General features: G+C 43.9%; 1 protein-coding gene across 4 annotated transcripts in view; it reads left to right on the top strand.

Annotated features, from left to right (window-relative positions):
* Positions 1-14,390, top strand: part of SPTAN1 (spectrin alpha, non-erythrocytic 1) — a 45,879-nt gene extending 31,489 nt beyond the window's left edge. For all 4 annotated transcript variants that reach the window (XM_054284377.1, XM_054284376.1, XM_054284375.1 and 1 more), the window contains 20 exons: positions 1,645-1,776; positions 2,108-2,245; positions 2,591-2,695; positions 2,907-3,115; positions 3,735-3,855; positions 4,002-4,123; positions 4,582-4,714; positions 5,112-5,210; positions 5,466-5,625; positions 5,854-5,930; positions 6,082-6,291; positions 6,483-6,779; positions 7,229-7,341; positions 8,140-8,157; positions 11,232-11,286; positions 11,788-11,984; positions 12,367-12,420; positions 12,829-12,975; positions 13,239-13,386; positions 14,067-14,390. In XM_054284377.1, the coding sequence (XP_054140352.1) occupies positions 1,645-1,776; positions 2,108-2,245; positions 2,591-2,695; positions 2,907-3,115; positions 3,735-3,855; positions 4,002-4,123; positions 4,582-4,714; positions 5,112-5,210; positions 5,466-5,625; positions 5,854-5,930; positions 6,082-6,291; positions 6,483-6,779; positions 7,229-7,341; positions 8,140-8,157; positions 11,232-11,286; positions 11,788-11,984; positions 12,367-12,420; positions 12,829-12,975; positions 13,239-13,386; positions 14,067-14,192 (2,661 nt within the window). In that variant the 3' untranslated portion in view covers positions 14,193-14,390. The remainder of the gene's footprint in view (positions 1-1,644; positions 1,777-2,107; positions 2,246-2,590; positions 2,696-2,906; positions 3,116-3,734; positions 3,856-4,001; positions 4,124-4,581; positions 4,715-5,111; positions 5,211-5,465; positions 5,626-5,853; positions 5,931-6,081; positions 6,292-6,482; positions 6,780-7,228; positions 7,342-8,139; positions 8,158-11,231; positions 11,287-11,787; positions 11,985-12,366; positions 12,421-12,828; positions 12,976-13,238; positions 13,387-14,066) is intronic.
* The last annotated feature ends 21 nt before the right edge of the window (positions 14,391-14,411 follow it).

Here is a 14,411-nt window from a genome sequence, read left to right as displayed (position 1 = left end):
ATCCATCAGTTCATGTAATCTCTTGTTTTTTCTGTTAGTTCTTGACCTCCATCCAGGTACAGCTGTTGATCCTCGTCCTATGGGTGTGGCTTTTTTGTTCATTCCTATTCAGCATCATTTATTTATGTATTTGTTTTGCAGGTGTTCTGCATGATCTGTTTAATTTATGCTGTGTTAATGATGCAGTTTAGGCTTTTTTAGGGGTTAGCCCATAGGAGAATGGGGTTCTGTCCCCCTTTTTCAGAAATTTGGCTGTTTGATCATCACTTGTGATGATTTAACAGAGGGCATAATGTCAAATTCATGAGTTTGTGTTTGTAGAATCAAATGCTGAAGATGGAGGATTCAGTAAATGTTAGATCTTGATTGGCTTAGTTCTTGCAATAGCATAGAAGGGAATAAAGCAGAAAGCACACTCCAGAAAAAGAGATGTACCAGATGGAAAGCTGACAGCACTTGTAAGAATCCAAGAAGGGGAGTAAAATGAGGATATGTGCAGGGAGAAGATAGAACAAAGAAAGGAGAAGCCAGCGAGTAAGAAATGAAGGAATAATTTGTCACTTCAGAGTGTGGTACATTAAATTACTATTTTTTTAGTTGGAAGAGAATTATATTGAACTAGAAAGGCTTGTCTGCAATTTGTTGTCATGGTAATTATATGGAGATATGCAATTGGCAGCTTTTAAATTGAATTTTCCAAGTTGTTAGAGCTAGCTTTGAAGGATATGCTTTCACAATCTCAGGATTTGGGGGTTACAGTTCCCAAAATGAAGCAGTTCATGCAGAATTTCTCATACCAGCGCTATAGTATTTTTCCTTTTTTATTTTTGATCTAACATTTCCTTTCATCCCATTCTCTAGGACACTTTCTACCCATGTCCAATGTCACTAGCATTTCCAGTTTATACTTGCAAATTCTGTCTTGTCACTTTTGTGCTGTTGTCATATTCCTGGTGGGTGGATGGATCGTGGATTCATGAGAGCTGCACTCTCCTTCCCACACCAAGGCTCCTGTTGTTCTCATGGTGCTCTCAGCTTGGCAGTGAAAAATTCTTACCAAATAATTCAGTTACATTTTTGTAGAAATTTTTGACTGTTAATTCAGTATTTATCTATACATACAATGAGGCTAATGTATTCAGTGAGGATAATGTATTCAGTATTTATCTATACATACAATGTATGTCTAATATCACAACTGTACAGAAAGCAGATAAGCTGGAGCAGTGATTTCTGTTAATTACCTATAGATTAGGAAGGGAAGTAAAAATTTGTGCAGTTACTGTTGGAGTAGAAAGGATGATCTACTCAGGGTATATGTAACTGCTGCTTTTCAAAGGGCTGCATTGAAAACTAGGAATCTGTACTGCAGTAACAGCTCAGCTCAGTGCAGAGAATTTTGCCTTGACACCAGTGAAATGCAGAGCATGCTGCCAGAGCTCTGTGTATCAGCTCAGCCACAGTTTTGCCAGGTCAAAACTTGGTGGTTTCTCAGGTAATGAGAGTAACCACTGGAGCGAGCAGTAAATTCCCTCCCCAGAGAGAACTTCAGCTCAGCCTGTGCACAAAGCTGAGCACCCAGCCCATGAGAACAATGGAGGAGCCCTTTGTGCAGAGCCTGATGGTGTTGGTTTGTCCTTGCAGAGCAAGCACCAGAAGCACCAGGCCTTTGAGGCCGAGCTCCACGCCAACGCCGACCGCATCCGCGGCGTCATCGACATGGGCAACTCCCTCATCGAGAGGGGTGCATGCGCCGGCAGCGAGGACGCCGTCAAGGTGGGCACCTTCCAGTCCTGCTTGGCTTTGCCCTGAGCAGTGTTTTGGTAACTGAGGCAGGACAGTGTCCCTCTAGAACAAATCTCTCTTTATAGAAGCTTTGGTATTTCAACTACACAGTGCAGATCAGGTGAATCGTTCAGCTTTGGTCACGAGGATAAGGATCCTCTGATTGAGGTGTAAATTATAACTGGGCAGCTCAAAATACTGACTTTAACTTGCACACCTGGAATCAACAGCCAAACTTCCACCATGTTCTGGTTTTGCATGGATCAGAACTTTTTTCATGTTTCATTTGTGACACTTACTTGTCTTTCTCACTTTCTGACAGGCACGCCTGGCTGCCCTGGCTGATCAGTGGCAGTTCCTGGTACAGAAATCAGCAGAGAAGAGTCAGAAACTGAAAGAAGCTAATAAGCAACAGAATTTCAATACTGGCATCAAGGACTTTGACTTTTGGCTTTCAGAGGTAATAAGATAGGAGTTAATTACTTGCAAAGCATCTTTTTTTTCAGTTTTTATTACCTTTGCTGATGTTAGATTTTGTGGATCTCTGTTTACCTTTGATCAAGTCTAGGTTTATTTTTAAAAAAACTTATTACTAGTAAAATTCTTGTATGTGTGTTATTAGTTATGAACAGTAAGATGAGAAGAAGCAAATTTGCATAGAAGCTTTTAGGTATTAAACAGGTGACAAGGTAAAGGTTTAATAGAAAATTGAGAAGTAATTTGCATGGTTTTAAAGCATTATAGTTTCAAGGAGTTCACGAAACACAATTTGTTCTTCATTACATGTTTCCTTCTCCATCTCCAGGTGGAGGCTTTGTTGGCATCTGAAGACTATGGGAAGGACTTGGCATCTGTTAACAACCTTCTGAAAAAACACCAGTTACTGGAAGCTGACATATCTGCTCATGAGGTATTGCTTTCCCTTTTAGTTTTGGAAGATAAATCCTAGTCATGAGCAAATTCTATGGGTACAGCTCCTGATACCTGCTGCAGTCACAGACTTGTCAAAATGTGGTTTTAAACAAAACCTGCGACTGCGAGTCGGATTCTGATTTTCATCCTGACATAATGAGCACAGAAAGGAGCTCTGAGCAATCCCTGCTCTCTCCCATTGTGTCCAGGACCGCCTGAAGGACCTGAACAGCCAGGCTGACAGTCTGATGACCAGCAGCGCCTTTGACACGTCCCAGGTGAAGGATAAACGCGAGACCATCAACGGGCGCTTCCAGCGCATCAAGGGCATGGCCAGCGCCCGCCGTGCCAAGCTCAACGAGAGCCACCGCCTGCACCAGTTCTTCCGCGACATGGACGACGAGGAGTCCTGGATCAAGTGGGTGTCTGGGAAGTTCTGGGCTTGCCAATGTCACTCACATCCTTTAGTGTGGCTTTAGAGCTGCCTTCCAACAACTGTGTATTTATAGGAGTCCAGAAAAACTGCTTTGGGTGTGGTTTCTTATCTGCTGTTTTCTTTGGTCAAATCCCAGTAAGCAGAAAAACACTGTTGAGGCTCAGACATTTCATTCTAGTCTTTTTGGGAATGCTCCTACCAAAAATTCAAAGTTTTTCAGTTTCAAGTACTTTCTTGATGGTAGCCAGTTGTCATTAATCAAATAGTCTTTCCACATTGGTGTGAGTACCTCAGGACGAGGGAAAGACATCAGGCTGATAGAAACCATTCAAATTACAGCACTTATTTTGTCATACTTTTAAAACAAACAAAATTTGGGCAACTTTACAAAAGACATCTATAGTTTTAAAAAGAAAACTGTACAGAGGAATTCTGTCCTTCAAAGATAAATTATAGGCCCTCTGTCACCTTCTTTTCCTCACACAGGAATTTGCATCCAAGATCTTTGTGCAATCTGAGGGTTTTTTTGTTTTCTTTGTCAGGTTGGACCTTTAGAAGTAATTTTCATATTTTATCTTTCTCTCTCCTCTGTTGAATTTAGAGAGAAGAAACTGTTGGTCAGCTCAGAGGACTATGGCAGAGACCTGACTGGTGTGCAGAACCTGAGGAAGAAACACAAGCGCTTGGAAGCGGAATTAGCTGCCCACGAACCTGCTATCCAGGTAAAAGCCTCTCCCCATGACAGATTTCTCTATAAGCAGCACCTTTCTTGACTGTGGAACAGATGAAAGCCAGCAGTAGTTGTGCTGTACCCCAAACAATGCACCTGAGGAAGGCAGGTGATGTTCCAATAACTGTTTCTCTTTAGGGTGTCCTGGACACGGGTAAGAAGCTTTCAGATGACAACACAATTGGAAAGGAGGAGATACAGCAGAGACTGGCTCAGTTTGTGGATCACTGGAAAGAGTTAAAACAGCTGGCAGCTGCTAGGTATGAATTTCTGTAAAATTCAGTATTAATTCAAAGTTACATGGATTCATAATGATCAGGTTTACAGAATTTCAGAGTAGGAATATGATGTAACAGCATCTATCCCTGATCACAGACTACAAGATTACTGACAATGTTCCTCCGTAGAAACATGAGCCTCTTTTTGAGGTGTATGTTGTGTTTAGCCTTTTCTTGCACCACTTGGAAACCACAGGCTTACAATCAGCTGGCTTTAATCCACTACCAGGAAATTTTTCCTGATTAGAAACTGTTGGGAGAGAGTTTGCTTCAGTCCTTGGGCAGCAGCAGCCTTTGTAGTCCAAGGAATTCCTGGAGCTCCAGCTGTGGCTGCTGCTGGAGGAGTGAAGTGTGAATGATAAGGTTCAGGCTCTGCACATTGTTTTTGTATCTTACATCTCAGTGCCATAAAACTCATCAGTTTTACCTTCCCTACACAGGGGCCAGCGTCTGGAGGAGTCTCTGGAGTATCAGCAGTTTGTAGCAAATGTTGAGGAAGAAGAAGCCTGGATCAATGAGAAAATGACACTGGTAGCCAGTGAGGATTATGGGGACACACTTGCTGCTATCCAGGTATGGAGGAAGTTGTCAGCACTTTATTGTTGCATTCCTGTTGGTTAGAGGGTAACAAACATTTTCTTTAACTGTCTTTACAATTTAGAGGTTGTTTGTTCCTTTTGAAGTCCATTGTAAATTTACATTGTAAAAATGTAAATTCACTTTATTAAAGCATCCAAATAATGTTATTTCCTGTAGAAATTACTTTTAGTTTGATGTAGCTTTGCATCTCTTAACCTCTGATTGGAAGTCAGTCTCAGTTTCTTTTTGTCCACAGGAAACCAGTAAGTTGTGCTAATCAGCTAAGATTAATTTTTGACTGAAGTTTATGCTAACTGATATATAAAATTAATTACTTTTTAATAAATTGTGAGAAATTATTTTTAGAAGTGTCTGTGTCTTGTATTTGCAGGGCTTGCTGAAGAAGCATGAGGCATTTGAGACTGATTTCACTGTCCACAAGGACAGAGTGAATGATGTCTGTGCTAATGGAGAGGATCTCATTAAAAAGGTGAGCATGAACTCATCTTCAAAGGCTCCCCAGGACATCTTCATGTTACAGCAGACTTTCTCTTCTCTGTCATGTCTTTGAAAAGAGCTCTCATTTTTTGTGTTTGAATAAGCTGTTGGTGTTCTGCTTTCAAAGCTGTTTCTGAGACAGTATCTTTCAGCTGAAGTCCTTGCTCTGTCATCAATGTCCTGAATGCCTCAGATGACTTTAACATCATACAGGATGGCTATATTTTTTTTTCCTCCTGTCGCATAGAACAATCACCATGAGGCAAACATCACTGCCAAGATGAAGGGGCTTAGAGGCAAGGTGTCAGATCTGGAGAAGGCAGCAGCTCAGAGGAAAGCCAAATTGGATGAGAACTCAGCCTTCCTCCAGTTCAACTGGAAAGCAGATGTGGTGGAGTCATGGATAGGTATGTTCTGTACAATATTTGGTCACAAACAAACCTTAAACTCCTTCATTTCCAAAGGTCTCCAGTAGCTCCTTATGTGCTGTTGTAAGAGGCAGACCAAAGCCCAGAGTAATCAGCAGTGCTGTCCCTGCTTCATGCCTTTGTAGTAACCTGATCTGGAAATCTGGAACAGAGGGAATGTTTGAGACGGAGAAATGACATTTTTGCGAAATTTGTTTCATTTTCCAGGAGAGAAGGAAAACAGTCTGAAGACAGATGATTATGGACGTGACCTCTCTTCAGTGCAAACCTTGCTCACCAAACAGGTCAGTGCTGATGCTGCTGCTACCCCGTGAGGGAGGGACCAGCTGAACTCTTGTGAACACACAAGAATCCATGTTTGAAATATATGCAGGGTATTGGAAAGGCTAAAGAAAAATACAATCTCAAATGCCTTTTGTTCTTTTAATGCTTCAGGAAACGTTTGATGCTGGACTTCAGGCTTTCCAGCAGGAGGGAATTGCAAACATCACTGCTCTGAAAGACCAGCTGCTTGCAGCCAAGCACATCCAGTCCAAGGCCATCGAGGCCCGGCACGCTTCCTTGATGAAACGCTGGAATCAGCTACTGGCCAATTCTGCTGCCAGGAAAAAGAAACTCTTGGAGGCTCAGGAGCACTTCAGAAAGGTGAGTGACCAACCATGGGGCTACAAAAATCTAATTGTGCACTAAAAATACACACTTGGAACTAACCATTTTAGAGATCCTGGAGAATTAACATAAGAATTTCTGCAAGGCAAACTCTTGCATGTTAATTCCAGATGAGCTCATACAGAATATTTCCATTACTGAACAACTGGTTTTTTTCTCTTTTCAAGGTTGAGGATCTTTTCCTGACCTTTGCAAAGAAGGCCTCTGCCTTCAACAGTTGGTTTGAGAATGCTGAGGAGGATCTGACAGATCCTGTGCGCTGCAACTCCCTGGAGGAAATCAAAGCCCTGAGAGAAGCTCACGACGCTTTCCGTTCCTCCCTCAGTTCTGCCCAAGCTGATTTCAACCAGCTGGCAGAGCTGGATCGCCAGATCAAGAGCTTCCGTGTGGCCTCCAACCCCTACACTTGGTTCACTATGGAGGCTCTTGAAGAAACCTGGAGGAATCTGCAGAAAATTATCAAGGCAAGTCAGTGAGGGAGAGTATCTTCATATTTTATGACCTTTCAGTCATCTCAGGAAGTTGTTCTGAGATAATGGGTACAAGAGTTTGTCACCATAATACAGCAAAATATCTCAAAATTTGTGAGCAAAGAAAAATTGCTGTTATCTGTAAACTTGTGCAATTGTTAGTTGTTCTCATGGTTTTCCAAAGGCAAAGCATGTGTCTTACTTCCTAATTGTGATAGAAATTTAACTTCTCTGCTATCCAGTAAAACAGCAGCTGGTTCAGTTGCAGTTCTCAGGACTTCAGTTCTGAATTACCACCTGAGATGCTTTTCTCTAGGTATTCAGGACACCAAGCATTCAGTGTTGTTTTGAGGCTCAGAACTGTGCTTTTAGTTTTTTGCTTTCTGTTACAGGATGAGACCAATCCCTTTATTTCTCTGAAATTACTGTTGTTCATTTCTCAGGAACGTGAACTGGAGCTGCAGAAGGAACAGCGAAGGCAGGAAGAGAATGACAAACTGCGGCAGGAATTTGCTCAGCATGCCAATGCCTTCCATCAGTGGATTCAGGAGACCAGGTACAGTTTGTCTGTCCAGGACCTGCCCTTAGAGAATCCCTTAGGTAGTACTTGTGTGCATCCTGCATCTCTTTGGACTGTCAAAGTGGTAATTGTCTCCTTCTGAAAAACAGCACATCAGGACTTGTCCATTCCCTGCAGTTGGGATTTGAGGGAAACTCATTAGCTACAGGGGAAAGGAAAGCCCTGGAACAGCAGACTTTAAAAATGTTCCTATTTCTGAATTATTTTTCCTGCAGTAATTCCAGTTATCCAGGACTTCGTTTTTCTCCAGGTATTCCTGAACTAGGCTGTAGCACAGCTGGGGAGGTGGAGCACAAATAGCTCCAAGCAAACTGGCATTTCTGTTAATTCCCCTTTTGTATTGAACAGTGTATTGAGAATCTTACTGCAGTTCAAATAGAGAAAGAAGATGTGAAAAGAGCTTAAAAGTTTGTAATCGTTTCCCTGGGCCGCTGTCTAATAATAACTTTCTCTAAGTAGGGGAAGTAAAGGTAAAACAACTGTGTTAGGAATAAAAAGTCTCAAGGTTGAGCATTGCAGGTGCCTGCATTCAGTGCTGTCACCAGCTCTGACAGGTTCTGGTTGGGGGGCAGAGGAGGTGAGTTCTGTTCTCTGTAACCCTGTGATTCTCTGTCTCTGTGTTTACAAATAGTTCTGTATGTGTCTTCATGAAATAATGAAATATAAATATGATTTTTAACTTTTTGATGTTTGCTTCCCACCCAAATCTCTATCCCTCTCTTACTGTCTTGTCTCTGTCCTGCTGCCTGATGTTTGGATCTTCACATTCTACAGGACTTACCTGCTAGATGGGTTAGTATTGAATTTTGTATCTTTCAAATTTTGGTGACGTGTTCTGCTCTGTGTGTTTTCTGCTGTTGTTACATTGCTTGTGAAAGCTGTGCTCAAACCCCTCTTATTTAAAAAGAGCAACCTTTTGCTGAGGTGCACAGACACAGGAAACAAGATTTTGGAGTAGTTAGCTTTAAAGCAGTAGAAACATAAGAATCTCCTAGTCAAAAGCCAAATTACAACAGGCAGCCACTGGCACACCATGGAATTCCTGACTTTTGCTCCTGCTTTTTCTGAGGGCTTGCACAGGAAAAGGCCCTTAAGTTGAGAAGATGTGTGAGAGTGTAGCTCCTTTCCAAAGGCAGGCTATTCTGATATTTCTAGTTTTTCAGCTTAAGAGACTTGCTTAGTGAAATAAAACGTTTGACCATAACTGTTCTGAGAACAATGAACTCTCCAAAGTTTTGATAAGGAGAAGATTCTTAAACATTTTGCTGATATTACATATCTTAAAACCCTGTAGTTTGCAAATATGAACTGCCCACTCTTAATCTGCTGCAGAACCATGGCCCACACAAATTTTAGCCTTGACAGGAGAAAACCAACCTTCCAACATGAATTTGAGACGTTGTTGGAATTTGCCAGCAGTTTTAAGCCCACTCTGTGCACAGCAATGGTTCCTGATGAGGATGTGTGCTGGCCATTTGTCTGGAAGTGGAAAGGGAATAATAAGATCTTCAAATGTTTTCAGACTGCTAAAGCCTCTGCAAATGTGTCTGCCCAGTTAAATTCCTTCAGCAGGACGAGTCTCAGCACAGTGGAAGCTTTGTGATAAGATGTGATGTCAAATGCCAGCAGTCTGTGGGCCAGGGCAGAGGCTGTGTGAGAGCCTGTGCACAGGGCTGGAGGAGGCCAGGGCCTTGCTCCTAAAGAGGAAGCTTTTCCTATTAGAAGGATGGAATCTTCACAGATAATTCTGCTGCTTAGTTGCTCTGTAATGATCACAGTCTCTTGTGTTCTGCCAGATAAAAATAGTTTGTACTGGCTTTGTTGTACAGTTTAATGGAAGGGAGCAGATTTTCCTGGAATGGATGCTGAATTCCCTGTTCCTTTGTCAAGTAGTGATGTAGATTAGTTCTGGTATCCAAGAACCAGTGAACAGAAAGGAGCCATTCACTGAAAGACACAGGGTCAGAGTTAGAGATCCTCATGCCAGGCTCTTTTGTTGAACAAATTACCAGAGGGCTGCTGATATGCCAGGCAGAATTTGTCCCTAATTCTCTGTGAATAGATTAAAAACGTGGATTTAGTTCCAAGAGGCACTGGCTGTGCTTAGCCTGGCTTGGTGAGAGGGAAGGCAGAGCTTCAGGGAAGCGTCAGGAGAAGAGCTGCCATGCACACCCCTTGCTTTGCAGCTTGTGTGTGCCCAGCACTGCCTGGGATGGGTGTTCTTTGGGGAAGGGAGGAAGAACAATTTGGAGTTGAGGGAAAAGATGCTTTTAAACAATCTGTAGATGAGCTAACTGCAAAACTTCAGTTTGTCTCTTACTGAGACTCACTTTTTTGTGACTTACCTGAAAATAATAACAGTTTATTTTTGTGTATGTGCAACCAGCATTTAAATAATTTTCTCTCATTAAGAACTTGCTTGTGTTTGCTGCAAGGCAGTGCTGGCTTGGAGTGTGGCTCCACTGCAGTGGCCGTGTTTTGGTGTGTTCTTTCCTCTGTTCTTTCTTTCTTCCTTTTTGGAATTTACTTGGTTTCTTTCCTTTGACTAGCATAGCATATCGTCGTGTCATTCGTGTCTATCAGTATGAAGTTGGGGATGATCTATCTGGAAGGTTTTTTCCTCTTATTTTCTTACCTCACTTTGGTTTTCAAATGCACTCGTTAATTCCAAGGCTCGCTTTCCTTCCAACTAACTTTCACGGCTTAGAGATGCTTGGAGGTTTTGTTTCCCTGTTGGTTCTTTCCACGGTTGGTTCCCAGCTTCCTGCTCAAGGCTCTGGGCGTGTGCTTCATCTCTAGGCGGGCGTTGAGTCCGAGCCTTAACCCTGTGGTGAGAAACACCCAGATGTTTGGTGCATTTGCATTGCTACAGAGTGATTCAGCACTTGAAATCCCCATTCTCAAGAAGCTCAAAAACATGTGGGAAGACAGAGTCCAGTGGGGATGAAAACCTGGTTTTAGTGACTGGAATACCAGAGATTCAGGTTTTAGGAACTTTATTACCCCAGAGTCAGAGGACACCCCATCTGCACAGCACCCAGACTCACTGTCCACGTGTGGGTCATCCAGTGCGAGCTCTCACCGTACGTGTTGGAAGGACAGAGATTCCCAAACACGGCTGCTCAGAGATTGCTTGGGATCTTGGGGTGGGGGAAAAGCAGCATCCAGAGACTGTCCATAGCTAGTCTGTATGAAGGAGATCTCAGAGCCCCTGGCCACTGTGGGGACCTGCATGTAAAGCTCAGGGTGGAAATCACTGGGCAGAGTGGCTGAACCTCAGCTGCTCTGGGTGCAGCATGGAGAGGTGGGGTGGGAAAGGCACCTTTCCACCAGGCACTGCTGAGCAGCAGAGGTCTGTAGCTCTCTGCAAAGATTATGCCACATTAAGATTACTTTTCAACCAAACCAGTAGTTCTCACCATCTTTTTTTACCCTCATTTTCCCCTTTGTAACACACCTTGGTAGAGCTCCTGTACCTGACTGCAAATACAGCCCATCCCCAGTGACTCACCTGCAGTTGGTGTGTGTGGTGTGTGCTGGGCACGGGGCAGGGGGTGGGACTGCACTAAATTCTAATTCCATGAGGTCCAGTAAAGCGGGTGCTTTGAGTCTGGCATGAAGTGTGGCTGCTGATCACGTTGCCTTTCAAATGGGGCTAGAAATTAACTATATACAGAAATAAGAATCAGACAAAATGTACAGTGTCAGTCTGAAATAGGATGAGTCAGAATAAACAAAACACAAAACCAGTGTTTAAATATATGAAAGGATTTTTCATTTCAAGGAAGGACTGTTAATTTCAAGCCCCACATGCCATTTTTTTTATGAGATAAGTGCCTTCTCTCACTGTTGTTCTCTGTGTTTAGGTCGTGTATGGTGGAAGAATCGGGAACACTGGAGTCACAGCTGGAAGCTACTAAAGTAAGTGATGTGCACCTATGGCTAAAACAGCATTTCCAGCTGGCTTGGGAACACAGAGCAAGAAGGGAAATGCATGGAATTGTGTGGGAAAATCTTAATTGATTTCAGACATTTGGAATACTGAAGAGACCTCTGGGATTATCTGTTTACATATCTGATGTCTACTTCTTTGCAGGCCATTAAACAACACTGATGTAGTTTTCAATTTTTTTTCCTAAAGGAGGTGGGGTAGGGTAGAGAGGATACAATATTTTTAGCACATTTCCTAATAAGTTTTTTAGTCTCCAGAACTGGTTTGCAAGCTCTAGTTTTCAATTGTGAGCATGCAGATGGACATTGCTCTGAATCTTATTTCACAAATCACGGTATATGGACATAAAGTCCTAGGAGGAAAAAAAGAGTATAACCCTTCCTCCCCTGCCAGCCTCTGTTCTAACTTTTTAAAGTTTTTGGGTTTTTTGGTGCTCCATGATTTCTCTCCTCTTTGCTCCCTTCTCACAGCGCAAGCACCAAGAGATCCGAGCTATGAGGAGCCAGCTAAAGAAAATTGAGGACCTTGGAGCAGCCATGGAAGAAGCACTTATCCTGGACAACAAATACACAGAACACAGCACTGTGGGGCTGGCACAGCAGTGGGACCAGCTGGACCAGCTGGGGATGAGGATGCAACACAACCTGGAGCAGCAGATCCAAGCCCGGTACTGCCTGGCCTGGTTTGAAGTGTCTGACTGGGGGTGGGGGACAGATAGGAGCCACAGCTGCCCATGCCTGCAGCCAGCCTTGCATGGTCTGTGCTAAAGGGTCTCCATGCTCAGAGCAATGGATGCAGTGAGCTTGTACATCCCCACCACCTCCCAGTTCCCTTCAGAGGGATGAAGTGAGCACTTTTGGAATAGCTCTGTTGGCCATGAGCAAGGGTGGGATCTTAGTGGAACGGTTTTGTTCTGTGGAATAAGTGTGTACAAGTGTTCCCACATGGAATGGTTGTTTGCTCCTTTGTCCTCACTGTGTGGTGCAGGTGCTGGACTCAGAGTAGCCCAGCTCAGGAACTGCTACTCAGCTTTGCTGCTTCCTTTTCAGGAACACCACTGGAGTCACCGAGGAGGCCCTGAAGGAGTTCAGCATGATGTTCAAGTGAGTTGTGAGGAACACAGGACAGAGGAAAGCTTGGGAGATATTTCTGGCACATGGATGGCTCTTATTTGCAGGATCCATTTGTGGCTCCTTTGTTGTCTGCCCCACTTTGTGCTGAGCTGCTCCATTCTCTGCCAGAGGGCAACAGCTGCAGCCCCTGCTGCTGGCAGTGTCAATGCATTCCAGCTGAGAATACAGTTGGGTTTTTTTGGTGGGGAAGAGGTGATTTTTAAGCAAAGTTAAGAATTTGTGCATATTTTTCATGTATGCTAGACAGAACTATTTATTGATACAAACTCATTTGTACAGAACAGGGGCTGGTTATAACCTTGATCTAGTTTTCAGCTCACTTTACAGCTCATGGGACTCAATAACTGACATGTGTGGGTTCTGGTTTTATGTTTTTAGGCACTTTGACAAGGACAAATCTGGACGACTCAACCACCAGGAGTTTAAGTCTTGCTTGCGCTCTCTCGGCTATGATCTGCCCATGGTTGAGGAAGGAGAGCCAGACCCTGAGTTTGAGTCTATTCTTGACACTGTAGATCCCAACAGGTATGTGAGTTGGACCTTTCTGTACTGCGAAATGCATGGAGGAGTTGGCTGGGAGGTCCTTCACAGGCTGTTTTTACAGTCACTCATGTGAAAGCCTTAAGGAAGGCAAGACTGACGTTTGTAAAGAAGAAATTCACTTTGAGAGAATGATCTGGTGTTGAATCTCCTGCCTTAAGACTTTCACTCCTCCCAGAACAATTCAGCCCCTCTCTGGAGGGCCTGGCAGTGCTGTGCTCTGGGTGCTCACAGTGTTTCTGTGGCAGGGATGGACACGTCTCGCTGCAGGAGTACATGGCCTTCATGATCAGCCGGGAAACGGAGAACGTGAAATCCAGCGAGGAGATCGAGAGCGCTTTCCGCGCCCTCAGCTCCGAGGGCAAGCCCTACGTGACCAAGGAGGAGCTCTACCAGGTAAGTGCTGGTTGTTGACCCCAGGGAGGAACACACAAGACTTTTGTTCACAGATAAAGCCCAGCACTATTGGCTTGGAGGCTCATGTCACTGGGGCCGAGTCAGTTCTGACCCTGCCAGGGGATCCCCTGCAGCAAACAGAGAAATTGTGTGACAGTCCTACTCAGCTGCTTTCTTGGCTCTGGAGAGGAAGAGGAAAAGCTTTAGGTACCAACGAACTGCTCAGGTTGAATAAAACAAGAGCTACTTAAAGGCCTGGAAGGGAGTGCACCGTCCTCAGAACTTCCCTTCCATCATCTGGGAAATTAGATGGGGGGTGTTTCTCCAGACAGCAATTCAAAGGAAGAGCTTTAGCCTCAGTTTAGACAGTATGAACATCTCCTCCCTCTCACTGCCCTGCCAAAACAGCAAGTTTTTCCTGTCTGAATACCACCAGCTGGCAGGGAAATAAAGAGTTTGCAGTTCTTCCTTGTCCCAGTTACCTGCTCTGTCTTCTGTTCGGTGGGAAGACTCTGGTCAGGCCTTCCAACCCTTAACCAAACAGTGCCAACAGCCAGAGCATTTCCATGCTGGGTGTAGTGGTGCTGCTCTGGTTTCTGCCCCGGGGAATGGGAGGGCTGCCTGTCAATGGCCCTTGGCAGCCCCAGAGCCCTCTCACCCCCACGCTGTCTCTCTTTCAGAACCTGACCCGGGAACAGGCCGATTATTGCATCTCCCACATGAAACCCTACATGGATGGCAAGGGCAGGGAACTGCCTGCTGCCTACGACTACATAGAATTTACACGTTCACTCTTTGTGAATTGATCTGAAACACTAGCACCAAAAGATGCAAAGGACATGCTCACGTTTGCTGACTGTAGCTCTGCATGTGTCTCTCTCTCTTTGTGCTCTACAATAATCAATGTTACTTTATGATGTAACCTTAAAGTGCTTAGCTTAAAACTCTTAGGGAAAAGAAACATGTTGCAGTGTGCTTCAATAAAAGTTACTGGTCGAACCACATACTTTTGTGTTTAATGGTTA

This window comes from Melozone crissalis, unplaced genomic scaffold (genome assembly GCF_028551555.1).
Source record: "Melozone crissalis strain CALT ecotype California unplaced genomic scaffold, PUWL_Pcris_2 ptg000041l_1, whole genome shotgun sequence".
Classification (NCBI taxonomy): Eukaryota; Metazoa; Chordata; class Aves; order Passeriformes; family Passerellidae; genus Melozone; species Melozone crissalis.
This window is presented reverse-complemented; position numbering and strand designations above follow the sequence as displayed.